The sequence below is a fragment of the Neomonachus schauinslandi genome, chromosome 1, assembly GCF_002201575.2.
Source record: "Neomonachus schauinslandi chromosome 1, ASM220157v2, whole genome shotgun sequence".
Taxonomy (NCBI): Eukaryota; Metazoa; Chordata; class Mammalia; order Carnivora; family Phocidae; genus Neomonachus; species Neomonachus schauinslandi.
This window is the reverse complement of record NC_058403.1, coordinates 181,330,632-181,349,612: the sequence shown is the minus strand read 5'-3', so window position 1 is coordinate 181,349,612 and position 18,981 is coordinate 181,330,632. Positions and strand designations below refer to the sequence as shown.

The 18,981-nt window shown below is 38.3% G+C and overlaps 1 protein-coding gene across 2 annotated transcripts in view; it reads left to right on the top strand.

The window, feature by feature from the left end:
- Window positions 1–18,981, top strand: part of SLC25A26 (solute carrier family 25 member 26) — a 129,500-nt gene that overhangs the window by 8,414 nt on the left and 102,105 nt on the right. For both annotated transcript variants that reach the window (XM_021695033.2, XM_021695032.1), the window contains exons 2-3: window positions 3,119–3,275; window positions 7,161–7,270. In XM_021695033.2, coding sequence (XP_021550708.1) covers window positions 3,119–3,275; window positions 7,161–7,270 — 267 coding nt within the window. The remainder of the gene's footprint in view (window positions 1–3,118; window positions 3,276–7,160; window positions 7,271–18,981) is intronic.

Genomic DNA, 18,981 nt, shown 5'->3' with positions numbered 1-18,981 from the left:
TGGTGGGGAAGAAGACAAGTATGCAGGTAAGCAGAGGCGGGCTTTGTCTGTGAGGCAGTCACCGGCGGCTGCCTTGTTGTGGAGAAGACCAAGGAGGGATGTTCCTCAGGGAAGCCATGTCAAGGGTTTGACTGGTTCTTAGCTGTCGTTCAGGCCAGTGGCCTGTGATGATTTTGCCTAGTTAAATTAAACAGGTGCTTTGATTTTGTTCTGTAGTGGAGCAGCAGTGATTATTTTTTTTGGTGCCAGCGTCCTTTTGAAAAATAAAGGTCTTATAGCATGCAGTCTTGAATTTGAACTCCCAGGGTCATTTCAAAGCACTCATTGTTACTTCCTCTCTACAGCCTGCCAGCACTTTACATTTATTAAGTTAGAGGCATATTTTACATCAAGGTCTCAATAAATTGTTATTCTGTAGTAAGGCTTGCTGGTTATCAGGGTTATGTTTTGTATATTTGGATTTTTGTCTAGTTCTTAACTACCATTTTCAGTGTAAGCGACCACAAATCTTGAAACTTATCTTGCCTGATGAGAGAGAGAGAGAGATAAAGTGTGTGTGCGCGCATGCAAGCAGGGAGGAACAGAGGGGGAAAGAGAGGGAGAAAGAATCTGAAGCAGACTCCAAGTTCAGCCCAGAGCCTGAGATGTGGCTTGATCCCATGACCCATGAGATCATGACCTGAGCCGAAACCAAGAGCCAGATGCTTAACTGACTGAGCCACTCAGGCGCCCCTGTCTGATAACCTTATTGATAAATGATCATAAATAAAACAAATTTCTCAGACTAAAGAATAAAGGAATTTGATGGAGTTCCTTATATTCAACTAATGTTGGCTTGGGCATTTTGAACATAATTATGTGCAAAACAGTATTAATGTAAAATTATAAGCACTCCCAGAAGTTTTTGTTTAAATCTTAAATATGTTGCTCTGTGGCTAAATATATCGGTATTTTTTTCTTTTTCCTATTCTCTGTTAGCTGTTTTTTTTTTTTCAGTCTCATGAATTTAAATGACATTTGAGTTACAGAAGTTTGAAATCTGCAAAAGCAATTAGTAACTTCTGATTTGTGTTTTACTAGATAAACAGATTGAATCTGGTTATTTTATTCTCTGAAGGTAAGTAAGAATTCTGATGAAAGAAGGGTTAGAGAATCAATGCATGCAAAGTAGCCAAATAGATTAAAAGACTAATTAACTTATTGATTAAAATTTAGCAGTAGATAGCAAGCATCTCTCTGAGTTCTCTCCTAAGATTAAAGAGAAAATTACAGTGAAATGCAGCATGTTTGTAGAGAATCTAGTTCTATTAGACATTCCCAGTGGAATTTTTGTTTTCCTTGTGTTTTGAGAAAATGATGAGGCAGGTGTCATATTTTATTTATGTACTGAATTTTACAAAATCCTTTAAAAATAATTGAGAAGAATGTTGGAAAAAGTTGGCTCTTTTTTTACTTTCGTACATTACTTAGGAACATACTCTTGTGACTTAGAAAAGGCCGCTTTTATTTCCAGAAAGAAATCCCAGTTACTTGTCAGTCTTTTACTGCCTCTTGTGGTTTAATTCTGGCACATCTCTGGGTTGTTTTGGTGACATCTCTTTAGATCATTTGCAGAGTAGAACTTCGTGGTCTTTGAGGTTCTGTCATGTCTCTCAGGCTGATCATATAGTATGGTATTAATATTTATGGTAATGTACTTTCCTGTTTCTATTAAAAGAATTTTTAATAATTTACCTCTCCTAGTTCATTACTGGATTTCTCATCAGAGTAATTTCATTTTTGCAATGAACTCTTAAAATGGTTTTATGGTGAGTGCTAAGTAGAGTAGTGTTTTTGCTATGTACTAAGCTTTGTACCACCTGAGCATTTTGTGTACCCAAAGGATGGAAACAACTCATCATTTTGAACGTTGCCTGTATGTTTGAATAATGCTGATTTTTCTTTTTCTATATCTTAGTTTTTAATATATAGTTTTAATATATGTATTTCTACCTTTTGAATAGGTAATATATTCATGTTTAAAATCCAAAAGATGAGAAAAGTTAATGATTCATTTTAAAAAATTACTATGTAGCAAGCATATCAAGAGTCTTTGTAATTCTTCTGTCTGTTCATGGCCAGCTGGTTTTGATTCACATTTTTAAATGGTGCCTTTTAGACTTTGTGTATTGAGCTTTCTTTGACACTGTTCTTGAGTTCATATTTTTCTGAAAATTTTTCCTGAATTTTTTTGCTTTGCCTAAGTTGTAACCAGTTTAAAAATATTCTACATAGGCTCTACTGTAGTTTTTAGAATGCAGCTTCTCCAAAGCAACATGATGTCTTTTGGGAGAAGACTAGCTGGGGCCAGGTTTTAATATGCTCTGGGAACTTAGCTTTTCTCCCCCCCCATTTTTTTTTACTTAATTTAAAAATTATCAGGGAATTTTTAAATAAACACAATGGAGAGCGAATACTACAGGAATCCTTAGATGTATGAATCTTAAAATACAGATCTGGATTCCCAAGGACCATTACCTATTTCAAAATAGAAGTCTCCCCCTCCCAAACGGTCTTACTTCAAATGTTTTACTACTCATTTGTTGAAAAGATAAAAATACAACATTTGGTCTGATATGGAAAGATCAGCAAGATAAATTAAGTGATAAAAGCAAGGTGCAGCACAGTGCATATTGTATATACCTTTTTTTTTTTAAAGGAAAATAAAGTACGTATTCATATTTGCTTATATATGCCTAGAGTAACTTCAGAAGGATACAGTAAGCAACCAGAAGTGGTTACCTGAGTTATTAGACCAGGGAAAGAGACTTTGAACTCTTAACCTTTCTGAGATTGCTTGTTGACTTTTAAGCCATGTGAAAGTATTAAACATGAATTTAAAATTAATTTTTAAAATAAAAATTTATTTAAAAAATTACAATTTTAGAATATAGCACAACAATGGTTATTTCCCCAGGAAAATCTATAAATTTAGATAGAAGGTCCTTTGACTATGCCAGATAAGCTGTGGACTGATAGGTATGAGAAATATGCTTTAAAGATTACCTTTTTCTTATCCCTACCCCCAAATGGCAGAGAGCTTATTTGATTGTAACCTTCTTTCCTTTTCTTTTTAAAGGCTGGTGGGGTAGCAGGTGTTGCTGTTGACTTGATACTATTTCCTCTGGATACCATTAAAACCAGGCTTCAGAGTCCACAAGGATTTAATAAGGCTGGTGGTTTTCGTGGAATCTATGCTGGCGTTCCTTCTGCTGCTATTGGATCCTTTCCTAATGGTAAAAATTATATTGATATTCTCACCGCTAGAAAACCAAAATAATGAGATTTATTTTCAGGATGGTATATGGTGTTACCCCATGTAGAATTGCTCATGTGTTGTAGCTTATCTCTTGAATTTGTTTTCTACTCATTAACCTGCTGCTTTTGAATCCACTAGTGCTAGAGATCCCATTCTACTATATTTGTAATAGAATATGAGCAGTCTTTCTAAATGGTTTTTCTTGTTAAAATTCCCAGTTAGAATCTTGAAAATGTTACTCTAATACTGGTTGTTATACCTCAGAGCAGTGGTTCTCACCTTTGTCCACACATTGGAATCTCTTGGGAAGCTTTAAAAAATACTGATACTGTGTCACCTCCATCAGTTTAATTGGTCTGGCTTTGCCTGGGTATCGGGGGGTTTAGTCGCTTCCTAGGTGATTCCAGTGTGAGGCTGAGTTTAATAACTGCTGCCTTGGAGATTCTTTTGGAGCACATGAACCTGAGAGGCCTTGAACCTTTTCTGTCTTAACTAAATTGCTCTTAGATGATGCATCCAACTCCCACTAACCTCCTCCTGTATACTCTCCTTCAAGTGTCTTGCTTTTGTTGTAGGTTTGGAGTCACATTATGTGATTTATGGTCCTCTTATTTTGTAATCAGTATAATCTTTTTATTTAATCCACTTTTCGGTGTACTTTTTTTCAGATACTTATCTCTTTTTGTTTACTGATGATTTCAGTGGCACTCAGCAAACCAAGCGAACAAAACTACCACCACCACATACACACACATACACACACACAATTTTAGAACCTCTGCTCTAGGAGATTCTTAAACTCTGGAGTTCTTTCTCAGGATAATTCATGAGAAGTTCTTTCATGTTCATCTGTGTTCATCCGGAGCATAGTATTCACATAAAGATTGGTAGTGCAGAGAGAAAAGAGTGTTTTGGTCCTTTGGTTCTCTCTTTCTTCTTCTCCCTCCCCCAGCACCCCTTAGAACGGCAAACTGTCTTTGAGGCTATCCTTCAATTTTCATTTGTCCTAATACTTTTAGTAATTGATTGTAACAAGTTATTATTGAGCCCCCACTCCCTGTCAGGTGTAGTTCTCTATGTGGGAGAGATGCAGCCATTCCTAAACTTGACCACAGTGCAATCACTTAACGAGGTTAAAAAAGTACCGATGCGTATGTCCCACTTTCAAAGATGTGATTTCGTTGGTCTGAGGTGTGGCCTGGGCATTGGAGTTTAAAAAAAAAAAATCTCTTATGGTATTTCTTTCATTGTTCTAAAAGTTCTTTTTCTCTTACAAATTGCACAGAGGAATCAGTGTTGGTAGACGGTAGTATTAGCAATAGTCTATGGAGAACATGGTGCGTTTAGGCTCACTCAGGACTATTTTAGATTCTTGCCAGCAGGACTTTACGTACATGTGGGTTTTGAACTTTTGCATGTGTGAGAAAATGTTTTTCTTGCCATACTTACTCTTGTTTTTCTCCATCCACAGAACATCAGTGGATGGGTGATGCTGGGTAGTCAGTCAAAGTGCCTGTGGTTCAGAAATGGCCTTTTTGTTTTTCTGTGAATTTTTGGTGAATAGAAGTTTTCTGTGTGGCACCTTTTTTTTCTTTTACTGTTTGTTAAAGTTCTAGTACACTAATGTAGCATTCAGTGGCTGTAGACTTTTCTGAGAACATACAGTGGTCCCCCCTTATCCGTGGTTTTGCTTGCAGTGGTTCAGTTACCCATGGTGAACCGTGGTCCAGAAGCAGATGTTGCTCCTTCTAATCCATCAGCAGAAGGTCAATAGTAGCCTAATGCTACGTCACATGCCTACATCATTCATCTTCCTGCATCTCATCACGTAGGCATTTTATCATCTCACATGATCACAAGGAAAAGGGTGAGCATAGTGTAGGTATTTTTGAGAGAGAGAGACCACATTCACATACTTTTATTACAGTGTACTGTTACAGTTCTATTTTATTTATTGTTGTTCATCTCTTGCTTTGCCTAATTGAGAAATTAAACTTTAGCACAGATATGTATGTATAGGAAAAAATTGTATATATAGGGTCTGGTACTATCCATCATTTCAGTCATGCACTGGGGTTCTTGAACAAATACCCTGTGGATAAGGGGGGACTGCAGTATTCTGTGGGGGTGAAGAGTTGGGGAAGAAGGGGACTGAGCGTTGAAAGAGGAGACAGCAGACCCCTATTCAGGATCTTTACTTTACTTAGAAGGGAATGTAGAAAAAGCATAGGTTTTTGTTTTTAAAGAACTGGAAGGGGGGCGCCTGGTGGCTCAGTCTGTTAAGCATCTGCCTTTGGCTTGGGTCACGATCCCAGGGTCTTGGGATCGAGGCCTGCGTCAGTCTCTCTGCTCAGCAGGGAGCCTTCTTCTCCCTCTCCCTCTGCCTGCAGCTCCGCCTGGCTTGTGCTTTCTCTATCTGTCAAATAAATAAATAAAATCTTTAAAAAAATAATATAGAGCTAGAAGAGACGGTAGGTATTAGCCCAATTCCTGTTCTTTGTTGTAACTTGTCCAGAGCCTCACTTGGAACCTTGTGACATCATTTCCAATTAGTGGCATTTTCTTGGGTGTCACCTTGGAGAATTTGGGGATTTACATTTCATTTTGTTTTTTGTTTTTAAGTAGGCTCCACACCCAGGTTGGAGTACAAAGTGGGGCTTGAACTCTTGACTTTGAGATCAAGACCTGAGCTGAGATCAAGAGTCAGATGTACCCAGGTGCCCCTAGGATTTACATTTCTAAAATATTTTGTCTATCACAAAAGTAGCAATACTGTCTGAACAGGTTGAGGTGGTTAACCAGGAAAACCTAGAAACTTGTAGCACTTTCTCCTTTCCCTTGGGATGGGGTGGGAGGGTGAAATGTGTAGCAGGTGGAACTTACTGCTGCAATTGGTTATGGATATTCTAGCTATACATTTAGTGAGTGTGCTGAAATAGGGAAAGCCTTATTGAGAACCACTGTGGGAATAGGGACCTATGTAAGTTATGTAAAACTGTTTGTACTGGTCATTACTCCTTCAGGGACAAGAGTCCTCATTTGGCCCGGTGTTTATATTTGTTAGCAGCCTGAAGAGAGTTGAAAAGCTTGTTGACTTTAACTGTTGAAAACTGATTTTCACTATGAAGCTCTTTTTCTGAGTGTTTTAGACTTTAATGTGATTTTGTTCAAATGTCCTTCAAAAGATGAATTTGTCATTCATTTATCTTTCATGCCTTATCTTTTATGGAAGTGATAAACATCTTTTGATTAACAGTACATGGCAGGTTTTAAAAGCCCTTTTGTGCAGTTAAGATTAGTTCATGGTGATAGGGGTAGCTTTTTGAGATTTTGATTTCCAGTTGTAATTAGATAGTTGATTATTTCCTTGATGTAAAGGTGACATGATATAGTAAAAGGTAGCCATAGTTAGTTTGAGTGAACAGCAATAAAACATTATCAAATAGATGTTTTATTTAAAGCATATGTTTTCAGTTTTAACCTGTCTATGAATCAGTGTAGTGGATTGTTTTATTGTATGTAAAGATAGTTTGGATCACAGAAATTCGTATCTTATTCTAGAATGTTTACTAAAAAATGTCAAGTGACTTATTAATACAAAATGGTGAATGTTAGGTTAGCTGTTAGGCTCCCTCAGGGCTGGGATCATGTCTTTTGCATTTTTATAAGTCCAGGTTTGGGCATATAACATGGACTCCGTAAATTCTACAAGAGTGGGGCAGGGAGGAAGAGTATGTGTTCAACTATTTTCTCTGTCTCTTACCTCACAATTTAATAGTTGTAATTTTTTTTGAGAAACATTTCTAAACAGTTTGAATATATATTTAAACTTTGTGAAAGACTGGTTTGTTTTAAATTTCAGCTGCTGCTTTTTTTATCACCTATGAATATGTGAAATGGTTGTGGCACACTGATTCATCTTCATATTTAATGCCTGTGAAGCATATGTTGGCTGCCTCTGCTGGAGAAGTGGTAAGTAACAAGTTATGCATATAAAATATTTAAGGAGTGCAAATCATGCATGTATCTCTGGTACAGATGATTATTTCATTTTTAAAAGACAATTCTTTTAAGTTATGAAAGTCATAAACACCAATAAATGTAAATGGATTAAACATGATAGTTAAAAGATAGAGTCTAGATAGGATGAAAGAAAAATCCAGCAATGTGCTATTTTCTTTTCTTTTTAAAATTTTTTATTGTTATGTTAATCACCATACATTACATCATCAGTTTTTGATGCAGTGTTCCATGATTCATTGTTTGTGCATAACACCCAGTGCTCCATGCAGAACGTGCCCTCTTTAATACCCATCACCAGGCTAGCCCATCCTCCCACCCTCCTCCCCTCTAGAACCCTCAGTTTGTTTTTCAGATTCCATCGTCTCTCATGGTTCGTCTCCCCCTCTGATATCCTCCCCTTCATTCTTCGCCTCCTGCTATCTTTTTTTTTTCTTAACATGTACAGCAATGTGCTATTTTCAGGAGACATACTTAAAACATTATTTTACAGAAAGAAAATTAAGGAGATGGAAATAGATACCCATGCACATTGTGGTGGCTTTGTATTGTGTCAGCATAACTGAGCTGGAACTCCATTTCCTAGAACTCCCTTTCCAGGATGGTTCCAGGTTATGCTGGCTCCAAGAGAAACTGACACAACATTTGTGACGTAGAAGTGAAGCAGTTGTTGGGCTGATGCTTATAGGATTGGTGTTGGAGTCAGGCACTGTTGCAGTTCGTACACCTCATCTCTGGTCTACAGCCTCTCCACTTCCTACTGGATCATCTCCTTCAGCTTTTCTAAATTCTTAGATATGTGGGCTCTGCTGTGAAGAATGCTAGCTTATACTATAGGTCACCCACGTCATTGAGGTTGGTGAGAAACAGGATCAGTTTATCCTTGCTCTTCGCCATTTCACCCTTGCCCATCCCCTGCCCTCTGATTTCTGTCCTAACACTAGATGCAGAATCAACCGTTCTACATAACCTGCTTAATTAGCTCCCTCAATTACTGTTCACATCTATAGTAACTCTTTATTCTTATCACATATAGTGGTTCCAGTTGTCTGATAAACCCAAGCTGCTACAGAAATACAAACTGAAAAAGAGCTGATAAAGTAATGTCAGTATCAGGCAAAAAAACACTGAAAGCCAAAAAACAAAGAGACTATTGTACAGTGATACAAGGAACAATGCTCTTGGGACATGTAATAAAACTGAACCTGGACTAAATAATATAGTCTCAAATTATAAAGGAGAGATTGCCAGAAGTACAAGGAGAAATGAATAGAAATGTAATTTTTTAAAATTTAATTTTTCTTCTGTCATGCTAAGTGTACCCTTTAATCCCCATCACCTATTTCACCCATCCCCCCACCCACCAAAACTATAATCTTTGTTGGAGATAAACTTCTATCTGTAAGTCTTAAGACCAGGCAGGCAGAAACATTTATTGAGACCATAGAAGATGTGAATAAGAAAATGACAGGTTGGCCTAATGGGTATGTATGGAGCTCTGCACCTGACAGTTGAAGATTGTTCGTTTTTTTCTGGCATACTTGGAACATTAAGAAAAATGCAGCACAACAAAGTGAATTTCAACTTAGTGTTGTGTAGAGACAGTGTTACACAGATCATTTGGTGTCTGATTATAATGGAGGAAAATTGGAAAGCAATGACAAGATAGGTAGTCCATTTCTCAGTTCTCTTCTGTTGATCTCCATGGCTGTCCTTGAGCCGGTACCACACAGTCTTGCTTAGTGCAGCTTTGCGGTAAGTTTTGAAATCAGTAAGTGCGAGTCTTCCAACTTTGTTCTTCTCTGTCAAGATTGTTTTGCCTAGTCCAGGTCTCTTGCATTTTCTTGTGAATTTTAGAACCGGCTTGTCAATTTTATAAAAAAGGCGACTTAGATTTTGATAGGGATCACACTGAATCTGTAAATCAATTAGGAGACTGCTGCTATCTTAAAAATACTAAATTTTCCGATCTATAAATAGGTGATATTTTTCCATTTACTTAGGTATTACTGAATTTTTTTCAACAGTGTTTTGTAGTTTCAGAGTATAAGTTTTACACTCCTCTTGCTAATTTATTCTTATTCTTTCTGGTGCAGTTCTAAATGGAAATTTTTAAAATTTTCATTTTCAGTTCATTGGTACTTATAGAAATGAATTCATTTTCATATATTGATCTTGTATCCTACAACTTTGCAGAACTCATTAATCAATCAGTTCTAAAGCTGTTTAGTGGATTCCTTAGGATTTTCTATACATGAGATCATATCCCCTGCAAATAGAGGTAGTTATGCTTCTTTCTTTTCATTCTCTATGCCTTCTATTTCATTTTTCTTGCCTAATTGACCAGGCTAGAAGCTCTAGTAGTGTAGAATAGGAGTGGCGGGAGTGCGCCCCTTCCGTTTTTTCTGATCTCAGGGAGAAGGCATTTGGTGTTTCACTAACTAAGTATGCTGTTAGCTGTGAGGTTTCCATAGATATCCTTTATCAAATTGGATAGTTTGTTGGGTGAATTTTTTTTTTTTTTTTTTTACACTATGAAGGTTGAATTTTGTCCATGTTTCTGTTCATCTATTGAGATAATCATGAGACTTTTGTTTTTTATTTTGTTGATATGGTGTGTTACATTAATTGATTTTCAAACATTAAACCACTCATGCGTTACTGGGATAAATCTCACTTGATCATGGTATATAATACTTTTTACTTAGTGCTAGGTTTTGTTTACTAGTATTTTGTTGAGGACTTCTGCTTCTTTATTCATAAGAGATGCGAGTGTATAGTTAACTTTTTTTGTGTCTTGCTGGTTTTGGTATCAAGGTAAAACGTCTCATAGCAGGAGTTGGGAAGTGTTAAGATATTTTAAAAGAAAGTTATTTTAAAGAAATGCCGTTAAGTTAATTATATCATTTTAGTTGATGAAAACATATCAGATTATATCTGGGAAGTCCAGGAGAAAAGGAATTATGGAGGAAATAGTCTATTATACAGAAAAGCAGTGTCACTCTGTGTGATAATATGAATTGTTGTGGCTATGATGTTTGATAAAGACAAAAGATGATCTCCGCTCTTCTTTGGTATTTTTGTGTCTTAAAAATGTATTTATTTTTTGTATCTGGGATATATAAAACCCTCTACTTTTCCATTATTGTAAAATGAATTTTTTTAAAGAATTCTAGTATAGTTAACATACAGTGTCATATTAGTTTCAGGTGTATAATACAGTGATTCAATAATTCTATACATTACTCGGTGTTCACTGTGATAAGTGTACTCTTAATCCCCATCACCTATTTTACCCATCCCCCCCCCCCCAACCTCCCCTCTGGTAGCCATCCATTTGCTCTCTGTAGTTAAGAGTCTGTTTTTTGGTTTGTCTTTCTCTCTCTTTACTTTGTTTCTTAAATTCCACATAGGCGGGAAATCATATACTTTTTAGATCCATCCAGGTTGTTGGAAATGGCAAGATTTCACTGTAAAGTGAATTCTTAATCTAAGAAATCTGTTCCTTGAAGAGTGTTGAACTTAGCCCGAGAAACATTAAATTCACTAGTGGCTTTTATAAAACTTCCTTTGACATTGTTTTAAAAATTATTTTTCAGAACCCAAGTTAACTCTGGATTTTTTTTTTTAATTGCCTTCATGATTTACTGAAGTTAGAAAAGTGATGGGACTAGCAGTGTATTAGTTTCTGAGTGGCAAGTGGTAATTATTTCATGAGCCATGGACCCCTTTAGTAATCTAATGAAACCTGTGGCTGTCTCTGCAAGAAATTGAATACATGGACATTTTGCATAGAATTTCTGGACATTTTCATTCCTTCTACTCTTACCCGAAGTAAGGACTCCTGGGCTTGAATTGTACTGGAAAATTAGCTTAAACTGCAATTTAAAAGCAATTTATACTTAATTTAAAAACAATCCTTTAACCTATTAGCCTAGGTTTAGTTTTTTTTTTTCTTTGTTTTGTGATTATGTTCTGGCTTTAGAACCTTGTTACGTGCAGTATTTTTTGAGTATATATATTAAAGAATAACAAGTTGTGAGAGTTTCAGTGTCTCTCAGGTTGTGAATGTCTGTCCTTGTGACCAACTTTTGCCTCTCATTATTTTGGAATTGCATGTTGCTCTAAGTTTAAATATTGTCATAAATTCAATATTTGTTTTATATTTTATAGTATGTTGCTGAGAAGAGGCAGCAAAAAGAATTTGGCCTCTTATTTCATTTCACATAGGGCCATCTTGCCTGAAAGCTAGTTTGCCATGTTGAAGGATAGGCTTTCTTCAATTTAAAAACTTCCTGTCTTTTAGACTTATGAAGAATATAAAAAGTGATATATAATTAGGGTAAATAATGGTTGTTAGATTAATCATGTTAATGATACATCTTTTCATATCTAGAAAATACTGTATATTCTAATACTATAATGGACATTTAAAAAATACTGAAGCCTTTATCGTTTTATTGTGTGTGTGTGAACTCTTGGATGTAGGAGGTGGTGTAGGTGTAGGTGGATGTGAGCTAGAAAACAAGTGTCTGTAACACTGGAGATAAACAGTTCTGGGACAGTTGTATTTTTATTGTATCTCTTAGGATTTCCATGGTCCCTTAGGTGGTAAGGCCTAATGTCAGATGCCTTTTTATAGTTCCTGTGATGCCTGGTGAACTTTAAAAAAAAAAGTGATCAGTAACGGGTACAGAGAATGACTTCACAGGTGAAACATATCTTGATGTTGACATTTGATTGATTTTAAATTTAGTTACAGTGTCATATGTTGAAAAAATTTTTAGAGTTTGTGGAAATGTTGGTTCTGATGCCTCAGTTATCTTTTTGTACTTTTTTGTTTGTTTTTTTAAGATTTTATTTATTTATTAGCGCACGGGCCGGGGTTGGGGTTGGGCGGGTGGGGCAGAGGGAGAGGGAGAAGCAGACTCCTTACTGAGCAGGGAGCCTGAAGCAGGGCTTGATCCCCAGGACCCTGGAATCATGACCTCAGCCAAAGGCAGATGCTTAACCGACTGAACCACCTAGGTGCCTCTGTCTTTGCATTTTCTTAAAAAAAAAAAAAAAAAAAACTTTCCAAAGCCATTTAGTATCTGTTTTCTCAATAAATGTTTGAGAAATGTATATGCTGCCTTCCGATTTTAGTAACTTGTTTCAGTTTCATGGAGCATAAACTTGGTTTCCGATTCATACCGGTGTGGTTGCTAAAAGTAAGAGAAAGAAATGGGTGAATTTAGGAGAAACAAATTTTCATGGGTAGAATAAAAAGGAGTGAAGAACAAAAACATCCATAGCTGTCAATATTCAGAAAGGTATAGAGACATAGAGAAAATAAATAGTTCAGTTGGGTCATTGTTCTGTAACATTTACTTTGATAGAAGATTGTTACATTGCAAATAGATTTCTTAGAAACAAGAACACATTTTGTTGGTATCCACTGTGTCCACAATGACTTTGTTGTAGCAACTCTAAGTATATAAAAGAGAAACAAAAGCACACTGCCCTAATAACCATTCCCTGTACCAGCACCTTGATTAAAACTTAATGACGAATCAATAAAACTATAATTAGAACCTTCTACCTTATGTTTGTAATTTGGAATACAGTAAAATCGATCAAATAAGATTTAATATGTAACAACAGTAAGAGAGCCATTCGTGCCATTTTTATGAGGAAGTTTGCTGCACCAAATCTCTAAATCCCTACCTCAATTATTTCACAGCTCAGCTTTCATCAGACACAGAAGACGCCCTGCGAGAAGTAGAATCTGTAATTAGATCAGAGGGATTGGGGGTAGGTTTACTCTAATACAGCAGATAGTGTAACATGACAGCCATAGTGATTTTTTTAAGTCTTTAAGATTTGACTTTTCCCGGGTCTTATCCTACTTTTGGCCTAAGTTCATGTTGTTTGCAGAAATAAAAGAATATTGAAATTTCTTTGCAGCCTAATGCAGCCACTCTGCATTTAATGTGTGCTTGGGTGACCTGTGTGCAGTCCCTATACACACAGATGCTGGTTGATTATTCTTTCTGGCCACATTCTAATATGGGATTGAGAAAGCTAGGAAATCATGTTTTGTAGATGCTTTTCTGACAGCCTCTAACAGTAATTTTCCAAGTGTAGCCCAGAGAGCACCTACTTTAGACTCAGTCGCCTGGGCAGTAGGTTACAAATGACGATTTTTGGAGATGGCACCAGGAACCCTGCATTTTAAACAAGATTCCTAGGTGGTTTTGGCGCTCAGTGATATTTAAGCACCACTGATTTAGAGTTATCAAACACTTAAATATATATATCCCACTACTAAATATTTTGACTGAGTTGATTCAGCAGTCCCACACTCAGGAATATGTTAGCTCCTGGGCGTAGCGGCACAAGGAGTGGCACATGCTGATCGGAAGTGCAGTTCCTTGTGTCGTCTTCTGAGTTAGATACTTGTAGAGTTTCTGAAAGGCTTAGTTCAATAAAGACTGGCGAGTTCTGAGGGTGGCAGCACACTCAGACATACTGATTTGGATTTTGAAAATAAAGTGAGGGTTGTTCCCAGATCTGACGTTTTCTTCGAGGCCCATTCCATCTAAGAGCCCTGCAAACGAAGGCAATTTATGTGGTTTAGCTTATCTATCATCTGACAAGGTCATTGGACCTTCTGTGTGCTGTAGCCCATTCAGGGCTCATTGGTTATCAGCATATGGATTAAGCACGTCATTAGCACCTCATTTTTTTTTTTTTCCAGCTTCCCCACTGAATTGGCTACTTGGAAGTTCATTCCTTGATGCAGTCAGGAGTGCTTGTCAGCAACAAAGCACAGTGCATATGTTAGTTACCATTGTGTTTTCCCAGGTGGGGGTTTAAGCCATTTTTGATTGTGTTGTTAATATGTTCTAAAATGTATTTATAGGGGCGCCTGTCTGGCTCAGTGTGGAGTGTGCGATTCTTGATCTCTGGGTTGTGTTCAAGCCCACACTGGGTGTAGAGATCGATTAAAAAAAAAAAAAAATTAAGGGGCACCTGGGTGACTCAGTGTTAAGCCTCCGATTCTTGGTTTCGGCTCAGGTCATGATCTCAGGGTCATTAGATACAGCCCCATGTTGGGCTCCTTGCTCAGCGGGAAGTCTGCTTGAGATTCTCTCCCTCTGCCCCTTCCCCCACTTGCACACACACTCTCTCTCTCAAATAAATAAATATTTAAAAAAAAGACCCTGAATTCCTTTAAAAAAATTTAAAAAAATTTAAACGTATTTTAGTTTTTTTTTTTTTTAATCTTTTTATTAGAAGAACCACTGAACAAGATAATAGAAGAAGGGTTGACAACTTTGGAAATGTGTTTTATCTTTTGAAATAATCATGATAGATTTTGAAATATCCATGAATTAGTGGAGAGTAACTTTCATTTGCAGTTGTGGTCATATTTTGCCAAACTTGTGTGCAGTTGTATGATCCATCCATGGAGATAGGGTGAGTAGAAAAGAAGACAGCTGCTCCGGAAGTGAACGGTGCTTATTAACTGAGGAGGAAGCCCACAGTGATGCTGCAGATGGAGTTGCTTGTGTATATAAAGGTGAAGGAGGCAGAAATGTACAGGTATTGCTAGGAAACTTGCTGTACAATTAGAAGCTGAGGCCACACTGTCAGCTAGTTAACTACACTCAAACAAGCACTTCTCCTGATGTATTTAAGCACATGCGGAGGGGTTGTGCTAAGGCACCCTTTTACCCTGCTCTGTTTATTTTTTAGTGTTTCTGGGGACCTTTTTTCTTTTTTTAAAAAAGATTTTATTTTTTAATTTTTTAAAAATTTATTCATTTGACGAGAGAGAGAGAGAGACAGAGCAAGCATGAGCAGGGGGAGAGGGAGAAGCAGGCTTCCTGCTGAGCAGGGAGTCCGACGTGAGGCTCGATTCCAGAGCCCCGGGATCATGACCTGAGCTGAAGGCGGATGCCCAACCGACTGAGCCACCCAGGCGCCCCAAGATTTTATTTTTTTTAAAGTAATCTCTCACCCAACATGGGGCTCGAACTCACGACCCCGAGATCAAGAGTCGCATGCTCCACCGCCTGAGTCAGCCAGGCTCCCCTGGAACCTTTTTTTCCACTTCAGGCCCTGAAGTCCCTGAGACACACAGACATTTTAATAGCTTCCTAAGAACCCTAAACTATAAGAATTACACAAAAAATTATCTCAAGAATCTAAAAAGTAACTCGCTTTCCACTGTCATTCTTCAAACTCCATCCCTTTCATATCTGTTCCTCACTTGGATCTCTTTGATTCCTGTTATGTAGGCTGTTTTTCTTCAGCCCTTCTGTTTCCTCTTCCGTGCGTGTTGTCCTTAACTGGAAGTGTGGATTTAGATAGAAAGTCCATACTGTGCTCTAGACAATGAGGATAAAATGACAAGATGAGATACTGCCTTTAAGAGGCTTGCCATCTACAGGTCGAGATGAATGTGTAAGGTGTAAGTACACTTAGGGGTTACAGGTATTTTATGAAAAGTGAGTACAAGGTGCAGTGAGAGCCTGAGAAGAGAAGGAATGGTTGGTTTTGTCTGGATCTGTGTTGATTCAGGAAAGGCCTGATGGAACAGCGAGTCCTTGAGCTACATATTAGGGTATGATTGTTAAGTGGGTGGGTGCAAGGAGGGGTATTGAGTTGATGAAAAGTCCTTATTAGACACTTTCAAGTTCTAAATGGAGTGTGGGTGTGACTGGTCTATCATAAAATGAGGCAGGGCAGGGGGACTGGAGGCCTTTTGGCTGCTGGGGGAAGGAGTTTGGCCTGGGCTGCACAGAAGGACCACATTCGTTAGGATTTTAAGGACCTCTCCTGGTAGCTGTGTGGAGGTGGACGTGGTGTTTGAATGGAGGGGAGGAGACTACCACAGAAGCCCCAGGAGAGAGAGATAAGCAGAGCTCAACTAAGGCAGGGGCATGGTGTACAGAGAGAGAAGGTGAGTTTGAGGATAAGAGGTGGATTGACATACAGGTAGAAATTCTTTCAAAAGCCCTTCCACCAGCATTCCTCCAGTGCATATTTCTTCATGGATGCCTTTGTTAGTCTGTTGTGTGTGTGTTGTACACATGCTTAAACTCTCCGACAGAGTCTTGCAAGCTAAGTCAGCTAAGCACACCCTGCTCTCCAGCTGTCCCAGCCATCTGAGCCTGAGGAATGTGCAGAGGGGGGGAAGAAGAAGAGGAAAGAAGGCAAAGCTTGGAAGTCGGTCCAGACATGGCATGACCCATGTCTGATGATGACCTTGCTTAAAGTATAATAATGTACAGAGACATTTTTCAGGGAGGCTTTTATAAAGAACAGTTTGCACCGTCATCCCTCCAGTGTTTTTTTTTAAGATTTATATATTTTTATTTATTATTTATTTTTATTGTTTTAAAAGATTTTATTTATTTGACAGATTACACAGATACTCTACACAGCGAGAGAGGGGACACAAGCAGGGGGAGTGGGAGAGGGAGAAGCAGGCTTCCTGCGGAGCAGGGGAGCCTGATGCGGGGCTCGATCCCAGGACCCTGGGATCATGATCTGAGCCGAAGGCAGACATTTAACGACTGAGCCACCCAGGCGCCCCTATTTATATATTTTTAAAGAGAGAGAGCGTGAGAGAGGGTGAGCAGCGGGGGGCGGGGGGGGAGGTGCAAGGGAGAGGGATGGAGAGAGAATCTCAAGTAGACTCACAGCTGAGCGTGGAGCTTGATGTGAGTCTTCATCCCAAGACCCCGAGGTCATGACCCAAGCCAAAGCCAAGAGTTGGCTGCTTACTGACTGAGCCACCCAGGTGCCCCCATCCCCCTAATTTCTTGATGACCTCCTTTTTTAACACGTTTCAGATGGTTTTCTGTTTGATAAGTTTTCTTTTCTTTCCCTGATTTGGTATGCAGCATTAGTTACAATGGTATTGATTCATGATCTAGGAGAGTGTATTTCATTGACTGTCTTGTTTAGTTAGTGGTCAAAAGGGCAGGGAAGCTCTGTGTTGGCTTTTTACTTAAGAGCAGTATCAGTTTTTGGGAACACAATTAAATTAAGCTCAGTTTTGTAGAAATAGTGAACAAGATTTTCATGGAAGATGATGAAGTTGAAATTGTTCCGGTCCGTTATTGCCATTATATTGTAAATGGAAAAACCAAATACTTCTCTCCAAGGACCAAACTAGTAAAGGTAGGATTGGCCACTTCTGTACAAGCCTGCACTTTGTCAGTGACAAACCTTTACTTTTTCAGATATTTTTTTGTTAAGATTAGGGTTCTTGGTGACATAAATTAAATGCCACTATTAGAAAATGGCTTTGGGCCTTGGGGTGGCTCAGCTGGTTAAGCTTCTGGCTTCAGCTCAGGTCATGATCCCAGGGTCCTGGGATCGAGCCCCGCATCGGGCTCCCTGCTCGGCGGGAAGCCTGCTTCTCCCTCTCCCGCTCCTCCTGCTTGTGTTCCCTCTCGCTCTGTGTCTCTCGCTGTCAAATAAATAAAATATTTCTTTAAAAAAAAAAAAAAAAAAGAAAATGGCTTTGACTTGTATACTCTTCAATATTTGAATGCCTGTTCTATGTCTAACACTGGAAATTGAATACTTTTATTATATAACTAGGGAATATATTGAAGACTTCTATAAGGGGGCCGTATATGGATCATAGAGCTGGCAAGTAACACAGATCAGGGTTGGAACTCTGACTTGTCACATAGCCTATTTACTGTGTGTCGGTAGGCTATTTACTTAGCCTCCCTGAGCTGCTATTTTCCTTATCTTAAAAAACAGGATTAATGCTACCCCACTCACAGTTCTAAGGATGAAGTGACACATTACTTACAAAGTGTGTAGCCTAGCATCTGATCTGTGAAGGGTTCAGTAAACGTTGGTTCCAGTCCATGCCACACAAAGTGCCATATTTGGCACAGTTGTAAAGTTTTATAGTTGTGGGAGGGAATCAGTTCAGAAGATGAAGAAATTGAAATTCAAAGAATTTCAGTGACTTGTTGAAGGTTTCCCAGCTGCTGTGGACAGTAAAACACCACTGTAGAATGAAGAGTTAGATACTTCTCTGCGTATTTCCAGGAGCACCTTCATCTTCTACTTTTAATGAAATATTTTAAAAATGGCAGAAGTGGTGCAAAACTAGAGACGAGATGTGTATTACTTGGGTAATATTGTGAACTCTGATCACTGTAGGGTTTTTCTTTTATTTTTAAAAGATTTTATTAAATAATCTTTACACCCAACATGCAGCTCAAACTGACACCCCCAAGATCAAGAGTTGTGTGCTGCACTGACCCAGCCAGCCAGGTGCCCCGTTGCGGGTTTTTTAAAATAAGAAAAGGTCAGAGTTCTAAAATGTGCTGTTGGTTATTATGGTAGACAAAATCATGTTCCCCTAAAGATGTCCTAGACCCTAAAACCTGTGAATATGTTACCTAGCATGGCAAAAAGGACTTTGCAGATCAGATAAAGTTAGGGATCTTGAGATGGGAAGATTTTCCTGGATTATCTAGGTGAGCCCAGTATAATTATAAACGTCCTAATAAGAGGAATGCCCGAGTGTCGGGGAGAGAGGTTTTAAGATGCTGTGCTCTGTCTTGAAAAGGGAGAAAGGGACCACAAACCACAGAATGCAGATAGAGGGAATAGATGCTCCTTCAGAGCCTCCAGAAAGA